Raw genomic sequence first — 25878 nt, forward strand, 5'->3', positions numbered from 1 at the left:
TTTCTGCCACTGGCTTGTCCTCTCCACAGGAGACTAGGGCGCTTGTGGCTTCAGCCGTCAGTGACACCTCCATCACGGACCCGCTCACCCCTCAGATGACATTCCTGCCACGCCTGGCATTTTTGTCATCTACTGGCTCCTACCCCAGCAGGCACTCCGGTGCTGGCCCCTCTCTGGCGGTGGCCCCTGGGCTGGGAGCCGCGCTGGGTCAGGGGTCGGGCTGTGGTCGCAGTGGCTGTGGGGCCAGCAGCCAGTGCGAGGACCACCCTTGTGAGCGCACCTCCCCAGCTTTATTAACTGCGGAGGAGGGGGTGAGGCAGGATAGTGGGAAGCTAGACGAATTCCTTGGCAAGTAGCATGAAGAAACTGAGACAGACAGCTGAACAAACTGGCCGAGCATTTCACAGCCACATGCAGAAGGTCACCTCCCCGGAGATAACATCTAGGCCTCAGCTGTGCTTCAGCTCCAGGCCCCGAAAAGCAGCAAAACCAGGTGGTGGACGCCAGGACCAGCTGCAATGACTGATGACCCCCTACCCTGGTGCTGACCAATCAGCGGAGACCAGGACCCTGAAAGAGCACACCTGGAAACCTGGTGCATTTTCTATTGAGATCTTCCCGTCAGCTCCCAGGCTTTAAAAACGCTCCAACGAAGGCCAAGCACGTGGGTGTGCACGCTCTTCCTCCCGGGAACCCACCTGCGCCTTCCCCTTCCCCCCTCCTCCTTCTCAGGCACGCATCTCCTGAGCTCTAAGGGACCCACACAACTTATCCCTTGTCTCTGACTTTCCGGTGAGGCAAAGCAACCCCGCTTGGGCTCCCTCCTGCTGCTCCTCCTATCCTCAGCCCTTCCTTGCCTCACTGTCCCCAGCTTTAATAAATGTCTTCTCAAAATCATCTGGACTTGTGCTGTGAAATCTTTTCTGCACAAAGAACCCACATACCACAGGCCTGCAAAGGACCAGGGGCAAGGTGCAGAACTACCAGCCACCGGGGGGAGTCTGCTAGCAAGGCCATTCTCCAGGAAGGCCAGCTCAACGAGAGGCTGTCCACAGGGGGGCAGAGGCGCTGAGGCGGACCGGCCTGGCAGAGAGAACCGGTGGCTAACGAGGCCAACAAGTGGGGGACCCAGGAGAAGGCCTAATTGCTCTGGTGGCATTTCAAGGCCAGAGCTCAGTGGGGGCCATGACCAGGGGCCCCCATAATGAGCAGATGTAGGGGCGTCATGGGACAAGGAGGGGCCCCCTCTGCACTGGAGAGGAAGCACAGCACCCTCCAGCTGGAAACAGGGCAAGCCCCGCAGGGAGTGGGGCGGTGAGCGGGGCGTGTCTGCGACGCGGTGACGAGCATCTGGGCCTTTGCGTGAGGCTCTATGGGGGCCTGGGTTCTGCGGTGGCCTCTCTGCCGAGCCCTCAGCCTCTGCAGGCCAGCAGCGCTCTCCAGGGGTCTCTGCGGCCCGGCCACTAACGGCTTCTTGCTCTACAAGAACCCCCATGATGCCACAGAGTGGCCATCGGGCGGCCTCTGTGTGCGCAGGAAGACCTTCCGAGACCCACACACATTCTGCCTCTCAGGAGAGAACAAGGTCGGGGCCTCCCACTGCCTCCCCAGCGCTTAACGCCCCTCGGCCCGGACCAAGCTCCCGCTGGCACCGAGGTGTCTGTGGCAAGAAATTGAACAAGCGCCTGCTGGGGCAGCAAAGCCCTTGGCAAGCCTGATAATGCTTGATTCATGCTTTTAACCAAATTTAAGAAGGACGTCTTCAAGTGGCCAGCTGACAGATCATTTGTGGTGCTGGATCGCGATGCAATTTTGGCGTCCATCTCAGGAGTTCAGAGAATCAAGTGACATTTTTGTGCAAAGACTTCTCAGCACTTGCCGTTGTCCACACAAAATGAAAAAGGGCAACGATGCTAAGTCCTGATTCATTCTTGCAACAACTATTCATCCATAGGTTCATGAACAATTAACTTCCTATCCATTTCATGAAGATGTAATTTTAAGATATTTTCCTGTTTAACAGTTACTTATAAAAACTTGTAGCAACTATGTTTTCCTCAATCATATACTGTATTTTTTATCAAAAAATAGTTGTAATAACTCCATTTAGAAGACTTTAAAAAACCCTTAGAATCTTCAGTCACAGGGAATAAATTTTATATTTGAACTTCTAAATATATTTTGTGGCAGATGAATATGGGGATGTGAGCAATAAAAGACTTTCGACCATAAAAAATACTGCATTCACATAAAATTCTATAGGGGGAATGGAATGGAGATACAAGTTCAAAGAGGAAGAAACCATGTAAAATTTTCCACCGTTAAAGAGTCAGTTCTATTTTTTTTTTTAAATAGATGAGGATAGGTATTCACTCACAGCTGTGTTTATAGCCTGTATGATGTTGTTAAAGTGCTGCAGTTTTATTTTAACATGTCAATATTTATCAAATGCCCGAAATCACATCTCTCACAAATTTTAAAAGTTGGGTAAAAAAAAATATTAAATGTCAACTTAAAAATGTGCAAGACAAGATACATAACTTTAAAAATTGGAGGCAGGGTGGGGGAGGTTTACCAAGAGCAGAGAAGCTCTTTTGAGCCCTGGCCTGCTGGCTCCCCCAGCCGCTGGGCTCCTGGCCTCCCCTCCAGGGTGGCAGGGATGGGGCTGGGGTGCCCCATGGTTGATGCTCATGGAGACCACGGCGTCTTGTCCACCTGTCCCTCCAGATTCCAGGCCCTGGGCCTCTGGGACGGCCCTGAGGCGGAGGCGCTGCGCCTCCCCTCTGTGCTGAGTCTGGCTGCCCTTGGTTGGGGGGTGGGGAGGGCAGGTGTGGTCATGCGGGAATGATAAGGGTCAGCCCTGCCCATGCACAGGTCAGAGAGAACCAGCCCCAGGCCAGGGCCAGAGCTGGGGACAAGGACGGACCTCTCCTACCAGCCTTGGCCCCCAGCACCCCATCGGGTGCCTGGTCCACTCGCCTTTGGGGAGGCTGCCTCCTCAGAGGCATAGTTTTCGAAGGAGAGGTTGATGCTGTCTTGGGGGGGTCGGGCGGGAGGCTGCGGAATTAGCTCCAATCGCTAAAGACACACTTTTTCCCCCTGCTGTCTTTACCCCACTCCTTGTCCCAGCCTGTCCCAGCCTGTCCCAGCCTGTCCCCTGTGCTTCTCCCTGTTTTGTCCTGCACTGTGTGCCTGGTTAGCCTAGGTGTGGCTGTCCTGGCCGGGTCTTCCTCCCCACCTGGCCCTCCCCAAGCCCTCCCGTCTGTGGGCTGCACCGAGAGGAGGTCTCCCAGAAGAGAGCCAGCATTCCTCAGGAAATCCCGGGGATAGGGGGGTGGCCGGTCACAGTCAAGGTCACAGGTTTCTCCGGGGGGAGAGGCCCTGGGATGAAGCCCTTCAAATTAACCCTCTACTCCAGCTTCCGTGCCTCCCCCCGACTGCAGAGGGCGCCACTGAGCAGAGGCTGCAGGCAGGGAGCAGGGCCAGCCCTACTGCTGGCAGCAAGGCCCGCACCACGAATGGGGCCGAGAGCCCAGGTCCGCCGCTAACTAGCTGTGGGACCTAGGCAGGCCCTTCCTGGCTCTGGGCCTCAGTTTCCTCCTCTGAGAATGGGGCGACCGCGAGGATGTACGTGGGAGGCTGGTGTGCACAAACGCCTGAAGACAGTGCCCGCTCTTCTTGCGGCTTCCGCTGCGCTGCGGCCCTGCTGGCCCCGGCCCCTCGGAGCCCCTGCGCTGCTGCCCGGGCTGGAGAGCTGGGCTCTCCCCTCCCTTCTGTCCCCACCAGGGCTGCGTGGCAAGGAGAACCCAGAGCCGGCGGCGAGGAGGGCGGGGAAGCTGTCCCGACCGCGGAGTGGCGGGCGAGGTGGGCCACACGCGGGGTCACACAGTGGCGGTCTGCTTGATGCTGTGGAAGCTGATCCGCGTGGGGGAGGTGGGGATGGACATGTTCCGGGCCCCGGGGACACGCAAGGAGTGATGGTCCCGCCACCGGTGCCACCTCTTCCTCACGGCTGAGCGCACCTGCAGGGGAGGCACAGACTCAGCTGAGCCCTCGGCCGGATCCTGGGGTCCCGGACAGTCCTCTCCCCGGCTCCCTGCCCGTTGCAGGACCACGAAGGGAGGCCAGGGTGCCCCCGCCCCCGACTGCCGCCCTCACACTCAGGGCCTGGCTGGTTCCCAAAGTGGGGCCCTTCCCTGGATGCTGCTGGCCCTTGGGGTTCAAGCCCCACATCCGGGGCCCCTCTCAGGGGGCCTCCTCCCCTAAGCCCTTCCCTGAAGACGCCTGTCACCCCCTGGCTTCGGGCACACTGCCTCCCGGGCCTGAGTCGTTCTGGACCTCGCGTCTGAGGCGGGACCAGAGGGCTGAGGTAGAAGGCTACCAGGACCGTTCACGTCACAGCCAGGTCGTCGCTGGTGCTGTTTTACTCTCATCTGTATCTGCACCTGAAGACTTTATCTGCCCCGTGGCTTGTGTCCCCCACACGCACGTGGTGGGGCAGAACGAACGCTCCGCGAGCATTCAGCGTTTGCGCCTCCTCTCCCAGTCCCCACTGGTGGGCTTTCCCAGATGGGGACTGCTGCGTTCAGTGACAGACACCCCGATGTGCAGGGCCCCCCACCATCGCCCTGTGCGCAGGCGGGGGAAGCGGCCTCCGGGTGCACCGCGTGCCTCTTGAGTGTTTGCAAGCTCTCAGGCCCTGGGTGCTCACCCACCACGGCCCGGCCGAGCTGGCTGCTGGGATGCTGGGCCTTGGCAGCTAGCCAGGCGTCCGCCAGTGCCTGACTCCCGGGGCCCACCTCCAGTTGGGTGGGGGTGTGCCTGCGTCCTCTCTGCTCCCCGGGTCCAGGAAGGCCTGGATGCACGGCTCACGCCTGCCGTGCTCCAGGAAGCTTCTGTCGCCACCTCTGTCCTGGCTCCTCCCTCCTGGGAGACCCTGCAGCCCAGGCTCACCTGCCCACCCTGCTCACCCTGCTTTCCCTGGGCATCGGGGGGTGCTGGACTATGGCTCCTGGCCTGCAGACTGGGCCCTGTGCCCTGGCAGGAGTCCCTCAGGCAGCATTCCTGTCCCTCCCGGCTTGATGGTTTCCCTGGTCCTCCCTTCCTGTCTCCAGAGCAGAGCAGAGCTGAGCAGAGCCGGGCCCCGGCGGACCTGAAGGCCGGGGCAGCGGCGCCGGAACTGCCCTGGAGAGGGTGTGAGGACCGCAGCGGAGCCCAGCGCCGGGGGCCCAGCCGCTTACCTCTCCGTTTAAGAAGCAGTAGAAGACAGACACAAAGAAGCCCTGCAAAGGAAGGGGGGAGGGGTCAGGGAGTCTGGGTGGGAACCCTTCTGTCCGGAGGGGCAGAGGGGGACAGAGGCTCAGAGCAGGTGCTGGGCCAGCAGGACGTGCCAGCCGGGTGACCCAGCCCAGCCTCTGGGGTGGGGGTGACGGGGGCTGGGCTCGGGTTCGGTGTGTGTGCACTTATATCTGAGTATCACGCAAGCACCCTGTGCATGTACCGGTCCCGTGTCACTGTCTCATGAAGGCAGCTGAACGTGCCAGGTCCGGAAAGCCCCCAGCAAGCCCCCAGCAAGCCCCCAGCAGCCCCCAGCAAGCCCCCAGAAGCCCCCAGCAGCCCCCGGAAGCTGCCAGCAGGTCAGCAGCCCACCTGGAACGACTGCAGGAAGGAGTTGAAATAGATGAACACGATCTGTGACAGGTCATCCTCCCCAGGGTTGACGAGGAACAGCATGTAGGTGATGCCCAGAAGGGGCAGGAGAACCAGGGTGGCCTTCACCGCCTTCCTGGGGGGAGAGAGGACGACACTGCAGGCGGGGCCTTGGCCCTGCCCCTGCCCCTGCCCCTGCCCAAGGAGGCAGGGAGTGGCCCAGACGGCCTGCCCGCCACTCCCTGCCTGCCTGCCTGCCTGCCGCTGGCTCACCTGTACTGGATCGTCTCTGATGCAGTGGATGCTCGTAATTTTGTCATTAGGATCCTGACGATGTTGAACAGGAACACAAAGTTGATCTGGAGGAAGGGAGGGAGGCAGAGAGGGGATAAAGGAGGACCAGGAGGTGGCATGAGCTCAGAGGCAGCCACCTCCCTTGTAACCCACTGAAAGCCCATGTCCCATGCGCACACACGTCACACATCACCCCAGCACCTGCCTGGGGGCCCAAGGCCTCTGCTCCACTCTCATGGGGACAGGCAGGCCCCGCCCCCTCATTTGCTTAGCTGCCTGTCACCTGAGGCTGCAGGGCCTGCTTTTTCACCCCATGGGAGGAGAAATAGCCTCAGAGGCAGTAGATGAGGGCACAGAGGTCACTCCTCCTGAGGCTCGACCCCTCAGGAGGTCCTGACCCCTCACCCGCCCCCCGCGTCCTGCTCGGGACAAGGCAGGAGCTCCCTGTCCGAGCCCATCCCCTCTGGGCTGCAGGGTCGCCCCCTCTGGCTGTGGTCGAGGGTCTCCCTGAGGCCCTCCATGCTGACAGCCCTGCCCCGGTGGGGTAGACACGGCCGGAAGTGGGGATTAATAACCCGGCTGCTGAAGGCGTGATTGATCTCCCACCACCCAGTCCTCTGCGCCAGGAAAACTCCAGAACCTTCGCAGACACCCCGAAGCAATGAAGATGAACGAGCTGCGGGGCTGACTCGGAGGCTCTGGAAGGGCCTCATTTATCTTCATTGTGAGCCTGTCTCAGCCTCAGAGCCCAGGGCGCCCAGCCCCTCCCCAGCCGGCCTGCCTGGGCTCTGGGCCTCTGAGGGCCATAAGCATCCTGATCAACCAGCCGGCTTGCCTGGGTGGCTGGGTGCCCTCCCGCGCTCCTGGTGACTCTGTCCTCTACGCCGTGTGAGTGTTTGCGTTGGCAGCGTGTTCATGTGTGAGTGCGCATCCGGGGACTTTGGCGTGGCTGTTGTTTCTCTTCATTAGTCTCCAAGTGCGAGCAGACACAGTGAGCGTGCGTAGGCCTGGCACACTACGAGTCCTTCCCAAGACACACACACACACACCCTTCTCTAGTCTTGGTCCCAAGAATCCATCATGCAAACCCTCCGAAGTTCTGGATTCCAGCTGGGAGTGGGGGACAGAGGCCAACATCATGGGACAGGTATTCATGTGGCCTCTGGGTGACCCCTAAGTTTGAGGATGCTCTGGGGACCTGGGGGGTTCCGACTCCTCGGCCATGGCTGCGACCCACATGCCTGCAGTGGGGCAGCCCGGCGACGCCTGGGCCAGGCGTGGGTGGGGAAGCCTTTGGCCGGGGCTGCCTGTGGCCTGCCGAGCCCTGGTTCCTCTTCAGGCTCACCCAGGTCATAGCTCCCGGGTGTCTGGTCTATTGCCTTTGATTATGAGGTCATCTTAACGCTGGGCGACTCTAATTTTCTCACACAAGTGACACAAACTTTGACCCTTTCTGATTCTGATTCCTCTTACAGTGGAGGCTGTTGGAATCAAGATATATTCTCATTTCTGCCACGTTTCCCTGCATGAAATCTTATTGACCCATCATTCATCAACCCACCAACCAATTCATTCAATTATCCATTCACCCACCCATCCACCCATCCATCTACCCATCCATCCACCCGCCTACCTACTCACTCACGAATCCACCCAAATATCTATTCAAAAAGCATTCATCACTTTATCTACCCATTTACCCATTTACCCATTTATTTAATGGGGAACATACATATGTCCACCCCACCCACCTACTTCTCCAGTCAGTAAGCAGCTGCTGAGCGTCTCCTGGCTACAGGGCCCTGTTTCAGGTACTGAGGCAAAAGCAGGGACAGGGGCTAGTGTGGAGGGTCTGCAAGACAAGGCTTTCCCCCCTCTTCTCCCATGAGAAGACAGTGATGCAGCCCCACCCTGTCTCAGCCCGGGTCTGCGTAGCCCAAAAGCCACTCTGGCCTCATGAGCTGGGTGCCCAGCCCCCTGCCCTTCACAGCATCTGCCCACCTCACCCCACCACAGGCACCTCGGTCCCTACCCCAAGGAGCCTCTGGCCGTGCCAGCCCACCTGGGACGTGCCACTCTGGAGCCCTATCCTTCCCTTGCCACATCCCGGCTCTTCCGTGCGCACTGGCTGCTGCTCTCTTGTCCAGCATGGTTTCTGGTTTCCTTCATTTCACTCATTCATTCATTCATTGAGTGCCAGCCATGTGCCAGGCTCTGAGCTTAGGATTTGGCCCACAGTCCGGGGTGGAGGGTGCATTGCATTTCTCTAAGGGGTCAGGAAGCCCTGGAGAAATGGCATGCGAGCTGAGGGGGTGGGGGAGAACGTTCTAGGCAGAGAAAAGGCTGGGGGAGGAAGCCCTGGGGTGGGGGTTGGGGGGTGGGCCGGCTGGTGGCCAGTGTGGCTGAAGTGAGGCACAAGGGGTCAGGACACAAGTCCAGGAGGGAGGCAGAAATATCTGGGAACCCAAAGAGTGAGAGTCTCTCCTGCTACTATAGCCGGTAGGGCCCGCCCAGCCTGGGGAGTTCTCCAGGCAGCCTGCGTGGGCTGGGCTCTGCAGGGGAAGGGGTGCAAGGGGGCAGCCGGACGCCCCGGACGAGCCTCCCCGAGGAGCGCAGCCTCGCATCGGCCTGCCTGTCTCTCCTGTGCCCTGATGCCAGGAGCCCGGTCCTCACTGGACGCCTCAGTTTTCCCCTCCTGTTGGCATTTTCTAGGCAGGGGAAGTCTCGGTGGCCCAAGTGCCCAGCCCTAGTGCATGCGGGGCCCTGGCCGGGCCACAGGGAAAGCCAGGACAACACATCCCTGCCCAGCAGGGCCCCTGGACGCCGTGGTTCTCTGACCAGAGCGTGCACATCAAAGGCACCAAACGCAGACCCTGTGCCCACTGGAGACACGCCCAGTGGCAGGTGGGGGCCTGGAATCAGCATGGGGAACAGGGGCAGCCGGGCTTCTGCTGGGAGGAGCGCTGAGCGAGGAGACGCTGCCTGCGCAAGGGAGAGCCAAGGCTTCAGCCGGACAGACCCGATGTGCCACATGCTGCAGGCACCCAGCGGGGTCCCCGGGCCCCTGTGTTCACCTGCAGCTGCAGGGGACAGTTCCCAGCCTGGGGCTTTCTCTGAGCCAGGAGTGCCAGCTCAGCCTGAGAACAGGGGAGGGGGCCGGAAAAGTGGAAATGTAAAGTCCTTGAGCAACCTCCACTGGTGAGGCACGGAGTGTGTGGGTCAGAAACCCAGCTTTCCCTCCGGGGCTGGAGGGGGCGTTCGTAGGTTTCTTCCTCCCCGGTCTTCCACTCCTGCCCCTGCTGTGCTTCCAGGAACTGCCTCCCAAATGAACACCTGGCACTGAGTCCTGGTCACAGGGCTCTGATTCTGGTTGTTCCAACTGGCACTTGTGTGGCCTTGGGCAAGTGGCTTAATTAGCCTCTTTGAGCCCCTTCCTCCTCACCTGTCCCACGGAGATAAACCCAGAGCTCCCTGGCTGGCCCAGAGAGAGACCCAGTAAATACCACATGCCTTCCCCATGACAACAGCCTCCTGCAAACTCCACCGGCTGACTCACTCCCCAGAACCCAGCAATAAGCATGTGTCTCACCTGCAGAAATGCGGCTGTGGACTGCTGGGGGAGGGTGGGGGTGGGGCGGGGCGGGGCGGGGCAGAGGCACCAAGTGGGTACCCAACAGAGAGGATGGCAGGCAGGTGGTGGGCGACCTGCCCCTGCATCTCAGCTGAGCAACTGGTGGTGACCTTGGGCAGGTCGTCTCATCTCTGTGAGATGGGAGCATGCTCCCTCCTCCTTCCAGACACTGGGGAAGGTGAGGATTGGACGTAATGAAGACAGAGCTTCCGGAAGGGCAAGCCTTCAAACCTGGAAGCTCTATCCATGCAAATCGCTGGGTGTGGGCTGGGCCCCAAGGGAACACGCAAAGTGCCTTGGCGGTGACAGTGGACCGGGGAAGGGGACGTGGAGCCCTCTGCACGTCTCCCCATCTCCGCTCACTTCTCTCCGCCGCCCTACATCGTACAGCGGGGGCTCGCGCCCCACGGCCGGTGGGTCCCCATCCGGGCCAGCCTTCCTTAGACGGGTGCCGCGCTGTCAGAAGCCCTGGCCTCCAGCATGGGCAGGGAGGGGGTGGGTCTCACGGAGTTTCCGCTCACACTGAGGGGTGAGTAACTCATTGCAGCTAGGACTCCAAGGACAACCCTTCCCCACACTGACTGCTGACAGGGACTGGCTTTTTCCTCTGAAACAGCTCATTTTCAGTCAGTGGGTAAAAAAAAACCTTCTTAGTCATCTCCAGCTTACATGCATCAAAGATGGTGGCAAGTGGATCCCAGAGAAAGTCACAAAAAATGAGAGTAAAGAAATAAAAGAGAGAAACAGTAATCACCTCCAAGGTACACCAAAAAGGCCTTCATTTAGGCACCTGCTGTGTGCAAGAGGTGGATGCTGCTCTCTCGGGTCCCAGGAGCTTGTGGCCCTTTCAGGAAGCTGGTACCTACAGGAGCCTGGAAATGTCTTACATAAATGCCAGTTTCTTATGGGGCCTTCTTGTATGTCTCTCTTTTTTCACAGATGATATATAATGGATTCGTTTTTGCAGAATGCAGCCACTACTGAAACTCTACCTTGATTAAAGCTTGTTGGGGATTAAAAATGGGCAGCAATTATATCTTAAATTCAAAAACATTTGGAAAAGGGCGGGGAGCTGAGCCACGAACAATTGCTCATTATATTTCATTCTGGTACCAGGGCTCCAGGCTGGAGGCGGTGGGCTGGGCCTTAGGGTGGGGGGTCAATGGGGGAGGGGGGATGCAGGCGTGGGCTGAACAGAAGCCTGCACACCCTTCTCTTGCCACCCGCTGCCCCCTGGCCTGGTTGTCTCAGCACCTGACCTGGCGAGGGGATGTCAGATGTGGGAAGGCACTAGAAATCGGCCAGTCAGACCCATTCTCTGCCCAGGGAGGGGAGGGGCTGCCTGGGCAGGACGCGTTGAGCCAACAAGCTCAGAAGGGTGGCGTGGACGGTGTGCGCGGGCGCAGGCAGGGGTGGTGGCTCTCCAGGCGGCGTCTCCTCTCCCGCCCTTCCGTCCCTGCTCCGTCCCCGCTCCGTCCCTGCTCCGTCCCCCTCCGTCCCCCCTCCATCCCCCCTCCATCCCCCCTCCGTCCCCCCTCCGTCCCCCCTCCGTCCCCCATCCATCCTCTCTGTTGGGTGGGCCTTCCACTGTTCCCTGGTCCCGAGTCCCGAGTCCCGAGTCCCGAGTCCCGTCCCATCCCATCCCATCCCAGTGTCCACCTACCAGGAGCACGAGGATGATGGGGCCCTGGTAGATGTAATCCACGAGGTCACCAGGCTCCTTCCCAAACCAGCACCTGCAAAGGTGGGCAGCTGTCAGTGACCTGCTGGCCCGCAACTCAGCGACCCGGGGAGACTTGGGCCCAGGGCTCTCTGGCTTAACCTGTCCTGAGACCCAATCTGCTGGGTGGCACCTTCCCCAGAAGCCTGGGTGCATGGCCCCAGTGCCACGGCCCCCACGGCCGCCACGACCACCACAGCTGCCATGGCCACCACGGCCGCTACCCTCTGCTGTCCCAGCTGCCTTCTGTCCTGGCTGCAGGGCCTGGCCTCCCCAGCCAGCCTGAGGGCAGCCTGGGCCTCCTCCCCCTCCACACTCCCTCACCCATTCCAGACTGCGGAGCGCAAGGCTCCTGATGGAGGGCTGGGCTGCCCCCTCGCTGGCCCCGGGCCCAGCTGCCCTGTGTCTGCTGTTCATGCATTGCTTGGAGCCCGCTGCTCCGTGTGCCAGGCACTCAGCCGCACAAAGCAGCAGGTGCACAGGCAGGAGCCTTCTCCTTTCCCTGCCCCGCCCCGCCCCGCCCCGCCCCACTCCTGGCCGGGCCTCACTCACCCAGGGGGGAGCCTGGCGCTGCCAGAGGCCTGGCTGCTCCCCAAGGATAATGGGGGGGGGGTGAAGTTTCAGGGTCTGGGTCTAGGGGAAGGGCTGCCAGGACCCAGTCCGCCTTTGTCAGCAACCCCTCCTGGGCTCTGGGACTTGTCCCCCTACAGCTGCGGAGGTCACTCAGTGAACATGGCCTTGAGTAGGAATCTCCCCAGGTGCCTCCCAGTCCCCGGGGCTTCCAGCCTCTGCTTGAAAACCCCCCTTGACAGGAAGATCACTATCATTCTGCATAATGGCAAAAGGTGTGCCTCTTGGTCTTGGGCAGTTTTTATCATTATGAACGCTTCCTAATGTTGAGTGCCTGGATTGCACCCCATTCCGGCCTCCGCCCCCCAATCCTATCTGCTCTCTCCAGCCTCAGAGACCCCTTGGAGATTTGTACACAGAGACTTATGTTCCCCTGCCCCCCCTTCTCTCAGCTGGTGGCACCTGCCTTCCTAGGTGGCCAGCATCTGGGCTGTGGCTTAGTACAGCAAAGGCTTGGACGCAGGTAAGGTCCCGGGACAGGATGCAGGCCCAGGGGTCTGTGAAAGGCTCACGGTCCCAGCCTTGGATGAGGTCTGGGGTGAAGCCAGGGGCCTTGGCTGAGAAGGAGGCCTTCCCAAATGCCCAGGAGTCATGCTTTTGTTTGCTTAAAGGAACTGGAAATCCTAATTCAATCCAGCAAATAAAGTTGACTTGACAGCTACCATAGGAGCCCCTCTGGGAGCCAGGGATATATTTTTATTAATTGAAGGATGACGAAAAGCTGATCCATCCACACGGCCGCCCTCCCTGCCCCACGGCCGGGCCGGAGCCCACGGCTGCCCTGTCCTGACCTCCCCCTGACCCCCGGCTCCCCGTCCTACTCACTGTTCATTCTCATAGTAGAGCTTGCCAAGGGCCCAGGCGACAATGATGGGGCAGGGGATGCCTGGAAAATGACAGACATGGCTCGCAGGGGACAGACAGATGGACAGGGGGCCCTTGTGTAGAACATAGGGTGAAGGGACCCTCCGGGGCCTGGGCTCATGTTTCCAATCATCCCTGACCCCAGGGGCCTGTCCCTAGACCCCTCCCCTCCCCTGCCCTCCTCTGCCCTCCCCTGCCCTCCCCTGCCCTCCCCTCCCACTCAGCCATCCCCCCTAAGCAGGTCAGAGAGATGAGGGGACTGTGTGATTTTCTGACGCTTTCTGATTGAGAAATGGAGCTGGTGTCTCCTCCAGAGCTAGACACAAAGGGCTTTGCACCTGCCATTCCCAGCAAGGAGACAGGAGCCATTTGCGGGAGGCCCTTTGGAGGGACTATTGTTTCTTCTGGGCCAGCCCGCAGGGCACGGGCTGCATTGCGGGCTGACCCGGGGACGGCGGGCAGGGCTGTGGTTCTGTCCTTGGACCCAAGATCAAGAGAGGTGGCCTTGTCCTGCGCACCTCCCTCCTCCACCGCCGCTTGGCCCTGCCCACCTCCCGCCCCCTGCTTGGCCCTGCCACCCTCCTGGGGACCCTCACACCATCCGATGAACAGGAAGAGCCACTTCCGCAGGCGCTCGGTGGAGTAGGCCATGACGATGGCCGTGTGCAGGTAGCAGCCCTCTACAAACATCCAGAAGAAGTTGGTCACCACGAAGTAGTTGAAGACAGCGGTGATGCACCGGCACCAGACCTGTGGGGGGTGGGCAGCGGTCAGGGGCTGCCCGGCGCGGGGGCCCCAGTGCGAGGCCTGGGCGCTGACGCAGGGCTGGCCATTTCAGAGGTTCAAGGACATGGCATTAAATCCCCTCCAATCCCATAATGGATGCTTCATCCTTTGTCATTTCTCTCCCACTGCTTTGGCCTGAGTTAAGGCACCAGTCTCCATGGGTACTGGCGTGTCTGTGACTTCTCTCCAGTGTTTTCTAATCAACAAAGAGGGAGCCTGGGTCCAAGCTTTCTGCAGGCAGAGGCTGGAATGGGTAACACTGTTGTGTTTCACAGTCATGTTTTTTGGAGGGTCACCTTTTATCCGTGAGTCACGCTGGTTCCCAATTCATGAAATGGTTCACATTTCACGGAGGAAAGCGATTTCATATACAGTGACTGCATTAAGAGCACGTTATTATATAAATAACAGTGCAGGGCCTCTATGCAGGTGGGCAGCAGCCATGGAGGGGAGTGTCCAGTCGCCGCGTTTAGGAGGATGAATGTTGCTATTTGCCTCCCCAGCGGAGGGGAACCTGTCCCCATCCCTCTGGGCAGGGCTGTCAGAGAAGCCTCCCGCACTGAGCTGGTCACTGCCACCTGGGCCTCCCCCACGCCCCCAGCCGTGACCTTGGGCCCCATGGCTGCGTGTCTCCTCTGTTCTGGGGAAGTCCTGCTGCAGAGGGAAGCTAAACGTCCCCTCCTCCCAGCCCCACTCTGTCTCCAAGTTAGGTGACATCTTATCAGTGCAAACCAACACTGGGCTGCGGGACACTCCAACTTGGGATTGAACTTGGTTGGTGCTGAGGCAGGGCTCCGTGTGGGGCCAAGTTGAGGGTCAAACCAGGCTGGGTGTGCTCAGGGTCACACCGAACTAAACCAAGTGCCTCGAGAAGTCTTTAGTGGTGTGCCAAAGCTCTCTATGTGTGGCTCGTCTCTGGTTTTTCAATGGCTGGGACACAGTACGTAGCAGTGGCCGCAAATCTGGGGGGGGTCGCTAACACGTGGGTGGCTTGCTCTAGGTCAGCCATCCTTACAGTGCCACCTAGCCTCCCCGAGCCTATTTCCAAGTCTGTATATCACAATCCCCACAGGCTCCCATTGGGAGTGAGTGAGATACAGCTCAACAGAAGTTAACTCCTGCCTCCCTTTCCCTCAGGGTCTTGGGAAGGTGACGAGCAGGATAGGATACTTCCAAGTCTGCTGTCAAGTTTGCTGTTCCCAAGACCCCAGGCTATGAGCTCCCCACTCCCCCAGCCCTGGAGGACAGTGACTGGGGCAAAGAGACGGGTGTCCCCAGAGCCCCCCAGGCCCAGTCGCAGCCCCGAGCCTCTGCCCAGTGACCTCATTGCTTTCGTGCACTTCGTGGTCGATGAGCTGCAGCAGGAACCACGTGACATTTCGCAGGATAAAGGTGGCAATGAGGTTCCAGTGAATCACATTCCGAAGACAGCGAATGCTCCTGTGGAAGGCCCGGGTCAGGGGTCGGCCAGGGTCAGGGTTCAGCTAGGACTGAGCCCCCGGAGGCCAGGCAGGGGCTCAGCCCGGTGTGAGGGTAGGGGCTGGCCCAGGAGCCGGGCTCCCCCCGGGGAGGCCACGGCGGGAGCTCTCCCTCCAGCCTCCCCGCGGCCTCCCGCATGCTCGCCACGTGGCCTCCCCCACGCTCCCTTTGCCCACTGGCTCCGGGGCGCCCTGGGGTGGAAGTGAGCGGGTCTGAAACAGGAGAAGGGGGTGCTGTGGCAGGGGCGGCGTGGCTCACCGCAGGGCCAGGAAGAGCAGGAAAGCTGCCGTGAGGGCGGCCACAGACACGCAGTGGCCCAGGTAGTTGACCGCCAGGGCGACGTGGTAGTGCGGGCCGTACTTCCTCTGCTGGACAGACAGACACACACACACACACTGGCGGACGGAGACAGAGGGCGCTCTCCGGGCAGGGCTGGGCACTTCAGCAGTGACCGCCCTGTGTGTCCTGACCTTGAGGGGAAGGCGGCCCCACGTGTCATCGCCGTGCCTGGCTCTCCCATGCAGCTCCCTCCTCCTCTTGGCCCTGGTGGCTGCAGCCAGGCCTCCCCACATGCAATTTGGGCGCGGATTTGGACATAGTGTATTCTGAGAGATGCCAGAGGGGCAGATAGATTTTATTTTTTTAATTCGGGACTGGGAGTGGCCAGCCCGGTGTTTAGTCCCAGCTCCGACCCCAGCTTGCTGAGCAGCTGAGGGTGAGTTGACGCAACTCTCCGGGCCGCAGTTCGGACATCTGTACACCGGGGCCAGCCTGCCCTCCTGCCTCCGAAGCAGCGACTGATGGGAAGTCTGAGGGCTGCCTTGGGATCAGCGTGCTCTGCGTGTAGCAATGGGGCGGGGGCTGCATTGGATGCAGAGTCCTTAAGAATATTATCAAAACCACGGAAAAGCCACTCTGCTTCTTAGTATCACTCCAGCTGGCAATTCTAAACAGAGGCAGGGATATGGCCCTCCTTCCTGCCCCAGGCAACTACCCCCCCACCCCGCCCCGCACCTTGGTTTGCACCACTCAGGGGACAGTGAGGTGGGGACGGAGACCAGGGTGCTGCAGAGCACCTCCTTCTCTCCTTTGTGACTGTGACCATCCTCCCCCCTGGACGCTCCTGTGGCCCTCACTCGGTCCCCCTTTGGCTCACAGTTTGAAGAATCCCTTTCTCAGGGTAGATAAATGGTTTCCTACCGGCCCCAGGGAGGACTGTGTTGGGCAAATGAGGAGGGGCTGGAGGCAGGTCGTTTCCTTTTGGGTCAGAGCTGAGGCAGAGCTTTAAAGGGAAGGTGGCTGGCCCTGCAGGGGGCGTGGAGTCAAAGAGTCAGAACGCCAGATGGGGAAACGGAGGCCCGGAGGAGGAGGAGGAGGAGGAGGGGGAGGAGGAGGAGGGGGAGGAGGGGGAGGGGGGGGAGGAGGGAGAGAGGAGGGGAGGAGGAGGAGGGGGAGGGGAGGGAGGAGGAGGAGGAGGGGGAGGGGGAGGAGGAGGAGGAGGAGGAGGGGAGGGGGAGGAGGAGGAGGGGGAGGAGGAAGTCACACAGCCTGGGAGATGCTGGAGCACTGGTTACCCAGTCACCCCCTCTTGTATCACACGCCACCCTGGCTGTGTCCTCTACCAGCCGGACCTCTCCTGAAGATGGGGCGCCATGTCCCTTTTTCTACCTCACCACCGTGTCTCTGAACACGGGGCAGGACGTGGGGGCGGGGCAAGGAGCGCAAAATGGAGTGGTTTGGAGGCAGGACTTGTTCTGCCTCTGTGCTCAACCTGAGTCACCCAGGGTCCGGGCAGGCGGGGGCCACTCACCTTGTCATCCAAAATGGGCACACACTGGGAGTAGTTGATCCGCGAGGCCCAGGTCCCGTTCTCCAAGCACTCGCGGTAGGCATTTCCTACAAAAGATGCCAGCCGCCAAGAGGCAGGTCACTCCTCTCCTCAAGAACATTCCCCAGCTCCCCAGTGCCCCCAGGATGATCCCCATACCTCTCAGCTTGCCTCGGCCAGGAAACACAACATGCATCTAAAAGTTCACCTGGAAGTCATGTGTGTGAAAACGGCACAAAAGGCTTACCACACACAGCAGCGAAAAGGCTGAATAAACCCGCTTTTGATACAGTCTTTGACTAGTTCAGATACCTCCTTTCCTTTTGTTCGGAACTGAACCCAATGGTGAGCCCTGGGTTGTGGGTGGAGATTCACTGCTTTCAGCCAAATCATTTCCATCCAAATCTCAACCACGTTATACGTAGGGTCCCTGCTTTTCCTACCAGCACAGCACTTGGGTTTTAATAATCGCAACCACGGATCCAGCAGGTGTTCACCACGTGCCAGATCCTCTCCTGCTTTATGCGCGCTCTCCACTGCATCGCCACAGCCGCCCTGGGGGAGAGGTACTGACATTAAACCGTTTCACAGAGAGAAAACTGAGACATGAAGAGATTAGGCTGCTTGCCCAAGATAGTGTACAAGGATGAGAAGAGGATTCAGGCCAGGAAGGTCTGGCTTCAGGCTTGAAGTTCTTAACCTCTGGACGAGGGGTCCCCAACCCTGGGCCGCAGACCAGCACAGTCCGCGGTCTTTTAGGAACTGGCCAGCGAGCTCACGTCACCACCTGAGCGCTGCTAACCCTAACCGACCTCCTCCCTCCCCGTCACCATCCCCCGCCTCCATGTCCCTGGAAAAATTGTCTTCCATGAAACCGGTCCCTTGTGCCAAAGAGGTTGGGGACTGCTGCTCTAGGCTACTGAGTACATAAGAATGAGGAACATTTGGGAAAACAGGATCATTCTGCTGACCTTGAGCCCCGGCTGCCTGGGCGACCCCCACATGATGCCTCTCACTGTTTGAGAACCAGCCTGGGTATCAAAGTTGGAATGTGCTTTGTGAATGCGCTTTAGAATCTCAATGTCTGATGTACAAAAGAACAGGTTTTATATCAGGGGAATGTATGAAGGTCCGGGAATGTTCATGTTTACCTTTCTTTAAATTCTAGCTTGAGTGCCAATGTCTCCCTCATAAGACACCCCCTCCAGGAAGCCCACCCTCTAGCTCCAAACAGGAGAAACCCTGCTCCTGCTGAGAACTCCCAAAGCCTGTTGCGGGCCTCTGCTCCACATTTCACGATCCGTATGAATTCTATCTCCCCGGTGGGTTAGAAATTCTAAGGGATCCATTGTTTGGGGTGATTGGTACCAGGGCTCTGCTCTCTGGCTAATGGACAGTTGTTTGCAGATTTGTCTTTTGGCTTATGCTAGATATACAATATACAGCTAATTAAAATACATAGCACACAGAGCAGAGCCACAGAGCTGGGGGGAACCTTAGATTGTTTTTGGAAGCAGTGAGTTCTGAAATAATTAAGTTACTTTAAAAACCCACTTCCGAGGAGCTGACAGTGAGTAAACAGCAATGGAATCGTTAAGGGGCACCTGCTGAAGAGCAGCAACAATGGGGGTGGGGCTTCTATTAGCTTCATTGTTTTTTAACTTGGTGCCCTGAGCACAGATTTTTCACATTCAGGGTCGTTCCTGGCCTTTTCCTGCCTCTGGCGCCTGCCAGCGCGAGGCTGCCTCCGGCAGGACCCTGGCTCCCGCACGCGTCAGCCAGGCCTGAGCTGGTCTGACAGGGTTCCGGCCCGGATGTGAGGGCATGGTACCTCACCTCTGACTGTGGCCCCAGTTCCCTACCCAGGTTTTCTCCCGCTCGGGATTGTGTCACTGGAGAAAGGAGGGTATGTGTTAAGAGAATCAGATGCAGCGGGTCAGTGATGTTGCTGAACTAAAGGACCGAGTGAGAGGTGAAGCCAAAAGGACCCACGTCAAGGTCTCTTAGGGTGGATCCTTTTGTAAAATGAACAATCCCTTCCTGTTGGGGGGTGAGAGTCCCTCTCAACAGGCCTGGGTGAGGTGAGGCACCCTGATTCTAGATGTGGTTCCAAGAGAAAAATGTATCTTCTGGGGATGTGTTCATGGATGTTACCCAGATTTCTTGATGTTTACTGCTAAGCCCCTTCCTCCAGGAAGGCCTCCTTGATTGCTCACATCTCGTTGATCTCTCTCTTGAGACTCCCTGCCACCAGTTCTGACAGTTTGAACCTCACACTTGCAGCCCTTGCTCATGACCTGGCCTGAGCTGTTCAAGTGCATGAGGCTGGCCTCTCGGATCAGTAGGGGACTCCCTGAGGACAGAGCCTCAGAGTACTCATTTCTAAAGTACAGCATCTCATGGGGGTACGGACCACAGGGTGGGCTTGTGGATAGGAAAGGGTCAGGATAAAGAAGCTGAAAATCTGAGACCTCTCTGGTCCCTTTTATCCATGCCACTGGGGTAGCAAGTTCCATGAATTCTGTCTCCTCTTTCTTTCTCTGGAGTCCACTCCCTCCTGCCCATCCCTCCACCCTCTCTCTAGTCATCTTGCCTAGACAGGCGCAACAGCCTCCTATCTTGCCCCTCTCCTTAGTCTCTTGCCCTTTGACTCTCTCTGTCCCTTACCTCAGCGGTCAGAGTGATCATGTTGATTTACACTTAAAAGCACTAAGCAGCTTTTTATTGCTCTTGGGAATAAGGTCAACTTTCTTGGTGTGATATTCAAGGCCCTGGACACTCGGGCCCCAGCCTAACTTTGCTGACCCATCTCTAGCGGTCTACAGGGCTGTGGACCTTTACACACGCAGGCGGGGCGCACACCCAGCTCTCTGCTGAACCGCCCCTGGGAATACCCTCCTCACTCTCACCCAGGGCTCACCGGCAAACTTCTATCTATCTTTTTTTAAAAGATTTTGTTTTTAGACAGAGGGGAAGGGAGGAAGAGAGGGAGAGAAACACCAGTGTGTGGCTGTCTCTTGCATGCCCCCTACTGGGGACCTGGCCCACAACCCAGGGACATGCCCTGACTGGGAATCAAACCAGCGACCCTTTGGTTTGCAGGCTGACACTCAATCCACTGAGCCACACCAGCCAGGGCTCCTGTATATCTTTTAAACCCTGGCTCAAATGCCAGCTCCTTTCCGGAGGCTTCCTCAACGCCCGAGATATTAAGTAATCCATCTTTTTCTGAACCTCCTCTCTGTCTTCTGGTTATTGAAACACAGGCATTCACACTCCACTGCCCTTGAACCACAGCAACATATCCATCTCACATCACAATCCAGTGCGCGCGCGCGCACACACACACACACACACACACATTACTGAATTCAGCATCACAAAGCAAAATTTATCTTTACCACAGTTATATGTTTCTTTATATTGTATTTTGATGAATTCTGTTTGTTTTATATACCAATGCTAGTTGTGACCCCACTAGATTGACATCGCAATCCACTAATGTGCTATAATCTGTAGAGTGACAAACAAAAATCTCTTTGAGAGCATTTGGACAGAGGGGAAAGGAGCAAGGGAGGGAGAGAAACACCAATGTGTGGTTGTCTCTTGCACGATTCACTATGGACATCATCTCATTGGACCTGACCCCATTCTTTGTTACTGAAGTTGAGCTCCCTGGGGACAGACAGACCAGTAGGCAGAAGCTGTGTTGGAGACATCGGATCCCCCTCTGGGGCAAGCCATTGAGCACGTTGTGGGCTGTGCCAGATTGACTCGGGTCTGCTGAAACCTTGGGAAGCAGGGTCTGGGATGTGGGATGTGGTACCAAGAGTGGGGCTTCCCTCAGCGGGCTCAGCCATGCCTAGGAATGAGGTTCTGGCTGCAGACACTGGGTACCAGGAGGCTGGGAGACAGATGCCCCCAACTCTTCAGGGGAGCTGGCTAATGAGGATTTTGAGGCCTCAGGAACAGCCTGTCACAGGAGAGAGTAAGACAGGAAGAGTCTCTCCCATGAACCACAGGAAGATGGGTACAGAAAGTGTGAGGGCAGGTGTCTGCTGCCACGTCATGGGGACGGGTGCAGGGAGGTGGGTGTCTGCCGCCAGGTCATGGGGATGGGTGCAGGGAGGTGGGTGTCTGCCGCCAGGTCATGGGGATGGGTGCAGGGAGGTGGGTGTCTGCCACCAGGTCATGGGGATGGGTGCAGGGAGGTGGGTGTCTGCCGCCAGGTCATGGGGATGGGTGCGGGGAGGTGGGTGTCTGCCGCCAGGTCGTGGGGATGGGTGCGGGGAGGTGGGTGTCTGCCGCCAGGTCGTGGGGATGGGTGCAGGGAGGTGGGTCTCTGCCGCCAGGTCGTGGGGATGGGTGCGGGGAGGTGGGTGTCTGCCGCCAGGTCGTGGGGATGGGTGCAGGGAGGTGGGTGTCTGCCGCCAGGTCGTGGGGATGGGTGCGGGGAGGTGGGTGTCTGCCGCCACAGCAGCACGTGCGCCCCTGGCAAAGATCGATGCAGATAGTGTGCAGCATGCCCTGCCAGGGGCATGAGGGTCAGGGTGATGCAGGCAGGGTCTTCTCCTCCAGGGCTCTGCAGCCTGGGCAGACCCTGTCCCCAGCCATGTGCTGTGACTCTGATCCCAGAAGAGCCCTGGCCTGTTGAAAGTCCCCATTACAATGGGTTCTCCTGCTTTCAGGCACCGACACTTTGATGAGAGGTCCTGGTTCAGGCGGTTACCTGAGTGGTCCAGAAGCCTGGCTGCAGAAAGATGTGGGCCTATATTCTAGCAGTAGTTCTGTCTCTGGGTGGCTAAGCAACCTTGGCTAAGCCCCTTCCCTCTTGACCTCAGTTTCCCCTCTCAGAAAAAGCAACATGAAGTGGTTCTCAATGACGGTACTGGCATCAAAGGTGAGCCTTCCACTCTGCTCAGTGCCAGTGGCAACCACGAGTTGTCATGACAATAAAAAACATTCCTGCATCACTGTCAGGTGTCCATGAGGTTGGCACTGCTATCTCTGATATTCTGACTGGCCAGGCGTGGGAGACAGGGACCATGAAGGACCAGCCAATTTTGGTGGTCGTTAGCGGGGACAGAGTGCAAGGGACAGGTTGGGTGTGCAGTGAGTGGGACAGTGGTGGAGGGGCAGTAACATGGCCATTGGATATATAGAAAAAAAAATGATAACGGGGAAGGTATGGGCAGATGCTGACAGGAAGGCGGGAAGGGCGAGGCAATTGAAGGAATGCGATGCTGTGCGGGACTGGAACTTTCAGCACCACGGACAGCAGGGCAAACCCTTCCCCACCGTCTCTGTAGGCGCCCCTACCTTGGAGAGCTCCTGGGACCCAGCCCTCTCACCTGCCGTCAGCCCATGGCCCTGGGCCCAGCCCCAGAAGGTTACACTAATTCATGTCTCTCTTCAAGCTTCAGCCCTACATGCTCTAGATGCTTCTATGACTGCACCAGCCCCCTGGGGGTTCAGTGGCTCACCTTTCCTAATTCATGCCGGGTCGGAATTTCCCAGCTAGCCTAAGGGGACAAGGTCTAGGTCATCCTCTTCTCTGGTCCTTTCTGAAGGGCTACACAGAGCTGAATAGACAGGGGCTTAGGATGGACCGAGGTGATGCTGTTGCCTAGGTGACTAGGTAACCCTGAATGAGATGAGAGGGTGGGCCAAGAGGACAGTCTGCCACCGTGGATGCCCGGGCCCTAGCGGGCTGCATGGCAAATGCAAAAGGGTCACACCGGTACGAGGCAGCTGGGGTCTCACACACATGCCACAGGTACGCTGAGCCCCGCTTCCAGCACTGTGAGTCCCACCCCGCCTGGGGTGGGGGTGTCAGTCTAAAATAGCAAACCTGGGATCAGTCCCCCCTAGATTTGTGGCAAGAAATCCTTGGGTGTCTCCAGAAAAGCACGTTAAAAACTGAGTAAAAAAATCCTTGGGAATTTAAGAGGGGAAGCCAACTTCGCCCGCATTTGATCTAAAGGGGACCAAAGAGAGAGAGAGTGACATGTCTAGGGTTACCAGCAATGAACAGGCAGAGTGAGATCTCTCTCCCCTGGGACATGCTTTCTCATGGGAGGCCCGGGAGCCAGGGTGTCTGGAAGGAAGAGGCTCCTCCTGTGACACCTCGTTCCAGAAGATGCAATCACCTGTGCCCTCTGCCGTGCCTTAGCCACTCAGTGTCCAGACCCCCAGAGCGCACAATGCCCCAGGGGCCAGATACCCCACCGTGAGGCCCCTTGTTGCCTCTGCTAGGAGCTGTACTGCTCCGGGCCCAGCCATCTGCTTTCTGTCTGACTTGGGGCCTTGCTGGGCAGTCTTTCACCTTCACCTTGGGTCACTGATCTTAGCTTTTTTGGGAAGAAATCTCCACTGCCTGGACTGGGCAAGGATGGTGTGAAGCATGACTGATGGCTTTTCCCCTCCAGTTAAGAGGCCATCTGGGGAGGCACAGTCACAGTGCCAACAACACAGCTCCTCTGAGCGTCCCCGACAACCAGGGCACGTCTCCCTGGGTTCCCACTCCTGCGAGTGCTTAGATGCTGCCGCAGCTACCGAGGGCTGGCCGGCTCTGGGACCCGGCCTGACCATTTCCTGTCTTGATCTGACCACAGCACTTGCGGGCGGGGGAGCGAGGTGAGGGCAGCAGGAGATGCTCACCCAGGCTCAGAACCAGCCGTGACCTAGAAGGAACGCTGGGTCGAGAGAATGGGAATCGGCCATCGCCACCCCAGTCATCAGGTGGGGGAGAGCCTCCCGAGGGCCATCTGCTTGTGACACCTGGACTGAGGGACAGGGGACTTGGGGTCCATGCTTCAGCGCTGTGTGGACACTGCTCTCGGGGCCCCAGCTGTCCATTCTGGACACCCGACCCCCCCAGTGGCACCCTACTTCCAAAAACTTTTCGCTCCTGATGTCCTTCCATCCCCGGGTAGGCACAGCTGGCATAAAGATCCCTATTTACAGCCGACGGCGAGGAAACAGAATCAGAGAGGCCGGGGCAGTTTGCCAGAGATGGCGCCGGGCCCATGCACAGGGAAGGGGTGCGAGGCCAGCGCCCTGCCCGGGAGAGGTGCCAGTGGGGGCAGGTGCCCGCCCCCTGTTCCAGCCTCCATTGCGCAGGGCTCCCCCCCTGCGGTCATCCATAGCAACGCTCCCGGGGCTCGTCACCATGACGCCAGCCGCAGGGGGAGGCTGGCAGGAAGGGGCTAACAGGGGCCCCCCCGAGGTGGAGGCTGCTGGGGAATGGAGGAAAGTCAGGGGAAGGGGCCACCAGAACTCGTCAAGCTCACCCCCTGCCTAGTGCAGAGAAACAGTCCCAAAGAAAAGAAAATTCACCCGAGGTGTGACAAACAGCCAGAGGTGTGACAAGCGGCCAGCGGCCGGGCCAGCAGCAAAAGTGTCTCCCGGCCAGCTTCTGTGGAGCGATGGGGTCAAGGCACCTCCGGCTGGCGGAGTCCTGCATCCCCGCTCTGAGCCAGGGGCTGCCTCTCTCCAGGGCCTTTGGGTATCAGATCAGACTTTCTTCATGTACATCCTGAAAATCAGGCAGTGTCCTTCCAGAGTATCCCAGGCTTGCGCCATGAGGCTGTGGACTGGCAGCCGGGGCTCTAAAGCGAGCAGAACTGAGGCCTGTGACCTGGTTGACTGGCAAGGCCTCCGCGGTCTGGCCCCTGTTCTTTCTACCCACCTCTCCTCTCCACCCCTGTTCCCAGTCCCCTGTCCCCTGACACATCACTGGCCCAGTGTTTCAAGGCCCTATCTAACAACACTTCTTCCTCCATGAAGTCTCCCTAACTTGCTCCCTCCTCCTCTGTAGATCAACCTCTTCCATGAGCTCCTACAGCCCAGGCTGGGCTCTCTCACTTAGCAGCAAATACAAAAAAGTTCTCTTTAAGAGTCTCCCTCTCCCCCTCTCTCTCCCCCTCTCTCTCCCTCTCTCTCAGGATCCCCTTCAGGTAGGCTCAGGTCTTCTGCAGCTTTGTTTTGAGCAGGGAGGGGACAACTCACTCACTAACCCAATAGGAGGTGGGCAGGAAAAGGGCCATTAAGTGTCTGGAGAATTCCTGCGAGGGAGGGAGGGAGGGAGGGAGGGAAAATAAGCGGCTGAGACTCCACCATGAAGGCTCCTCATTCCTTGCTCCTCGGGGGCTGCGGGATGCACCTGGAGCCCCCCCCCTCCCGTGCCTGCAGACGTGGGAAATGCCAGATCACAGGCCAAGAGCTCCCAGAGTCAGCAGAGGCCGCTGGGCAAGTGTCTTCCCATCTTGGGGCATTTCCCGCCTTAAGGAGCAGGCAAGGGAGGGCTGGCCCCAGCACAGACGCCCTGCAGCCGGGACCCTGGGTGTCTGGAGGCCACGGGGCATCCTTTTCTGCGTGTTCTCTCTTCCATCTGCCTTCTCTTAGCCCCACCGTCCAACCCCCAGTGAGGGTCCTGCAGCTGCCACTTTCCCTCTGTCCCAGCAGGGAACCAGGTCTCCAGGGTAGCTTCTGGCCTTGAGCTCAGGGTACGATCAGGCTGCACCAGGGACAGAACACAGACCTGAGTTTCTGGACTCACAGCTTCTACTTCTTCGACCCAGCGTGCAGGGTCTGCCTGGGAACCCCCTTGAGGCTCCACCCCTGCACTAGGCCTGTCCCGGAGAATTGTGACATCCCATAATGTCAAGGCCAATCCCATCCTCTCCAGGAAGCCTTCCAGGAGTGCTCCTGTGCTCACCAGCCCCCTCTTTCTCATCCTTGACTGTGGATTTGTGTGAGTCTGGTCTCTACGCAGCCCAGGGCTCCCAGAGGGCAGGGCTCGGGCTTTCCCATCACCTCTGTCCCCGCAGGGCTGAAGAGGAGGTTTGTTCTTTTCTTTCTATTTTTAATTTTTTGAGAGAAACATTGGTTTTATTGTTCCACTTATTTGTGCATTCATTGGCTGATTCTATTATGCGCCCATTGGGGATCGAACCCACAACCTTGGCATATTGGGATGATGCTCTAAGCAACTGA

At 58.6% G+C, this 25878-nt stretch overlaps 1 protein-coding gene across 5 annotated transcripts in view; it reads right to left on the reverse strand.

Annotated features, from left to right (window-relative positions):
* Positions 1-3545: 3545 nt before the first annotated feature.
* Positions 3546-25878, reverse strand: part of CRHR2 (corticotropin releasing hormone receptor 2) — a 36921-nt gene continuing 14588 nt past the window's right edge. For 2 of the 5 annotated variants that reach the window (XM_054571328.1, XM_054571331.1), the window contains 10 exons: positions 16864-16949; positions 15312-15418; positions 14897-15014; positions 13385-13538; positions 12750-12810; positions 11238-11310; positions 5923-6008; positions 5650-5785; positions 5241-5282; positions 3546-4022 (listed from right to left, as the gene is read on the reverse strand). In XM_054571328.1, coding sequence (XP_054427303.1) covers positions 3882-4022; positions 5241-5282; positions 5650-5785; positions 5923-6008; positions 11238-11310; positions 12750-12810; positions 13385-13538; positions 14897-15014; positions 15312-15418; positions 16864-16949 — 1004 coding nt within the window. In that variant the 3' untranslated portion in view covers positions 3546-3881. Of the gene's footprint in view, positions 4023-5240; positions 5283-5649; positions 5786-5922; positions 6009-11237; positions 11311-12749; positions 12811-13384; positions 13539-14896; positions 15015-15311; positions 15422-16863; positions 16950-17324; positions 17574-25878 lie in introns of those variants that run through there. The other 3 variants (XM_054571327.1, XM_054571329.1, XM_054571332.1) reach the window with 2 other exon arrangements.

The sequence above is a fragment of the Pteronotus mesoamericanus genome, unplaced genomic scaffold (assembly GCF_021234165.1).
Source record: "Pteronotus mesoamericanus isolate MK-2021 breed Mesoamerican mustached bat unplaced genomic scaffold, CSHL_Meso_final contig_220, whole genome shotgun sequence".
Classification (NCBI taxonomy): domain Eukaryota; kingdom Metazoa; phylum Chordata; class Mammalia; order Chiroptera; family Mormoopidae; genus Pteronotus; species Pteronotus mesoamericanus.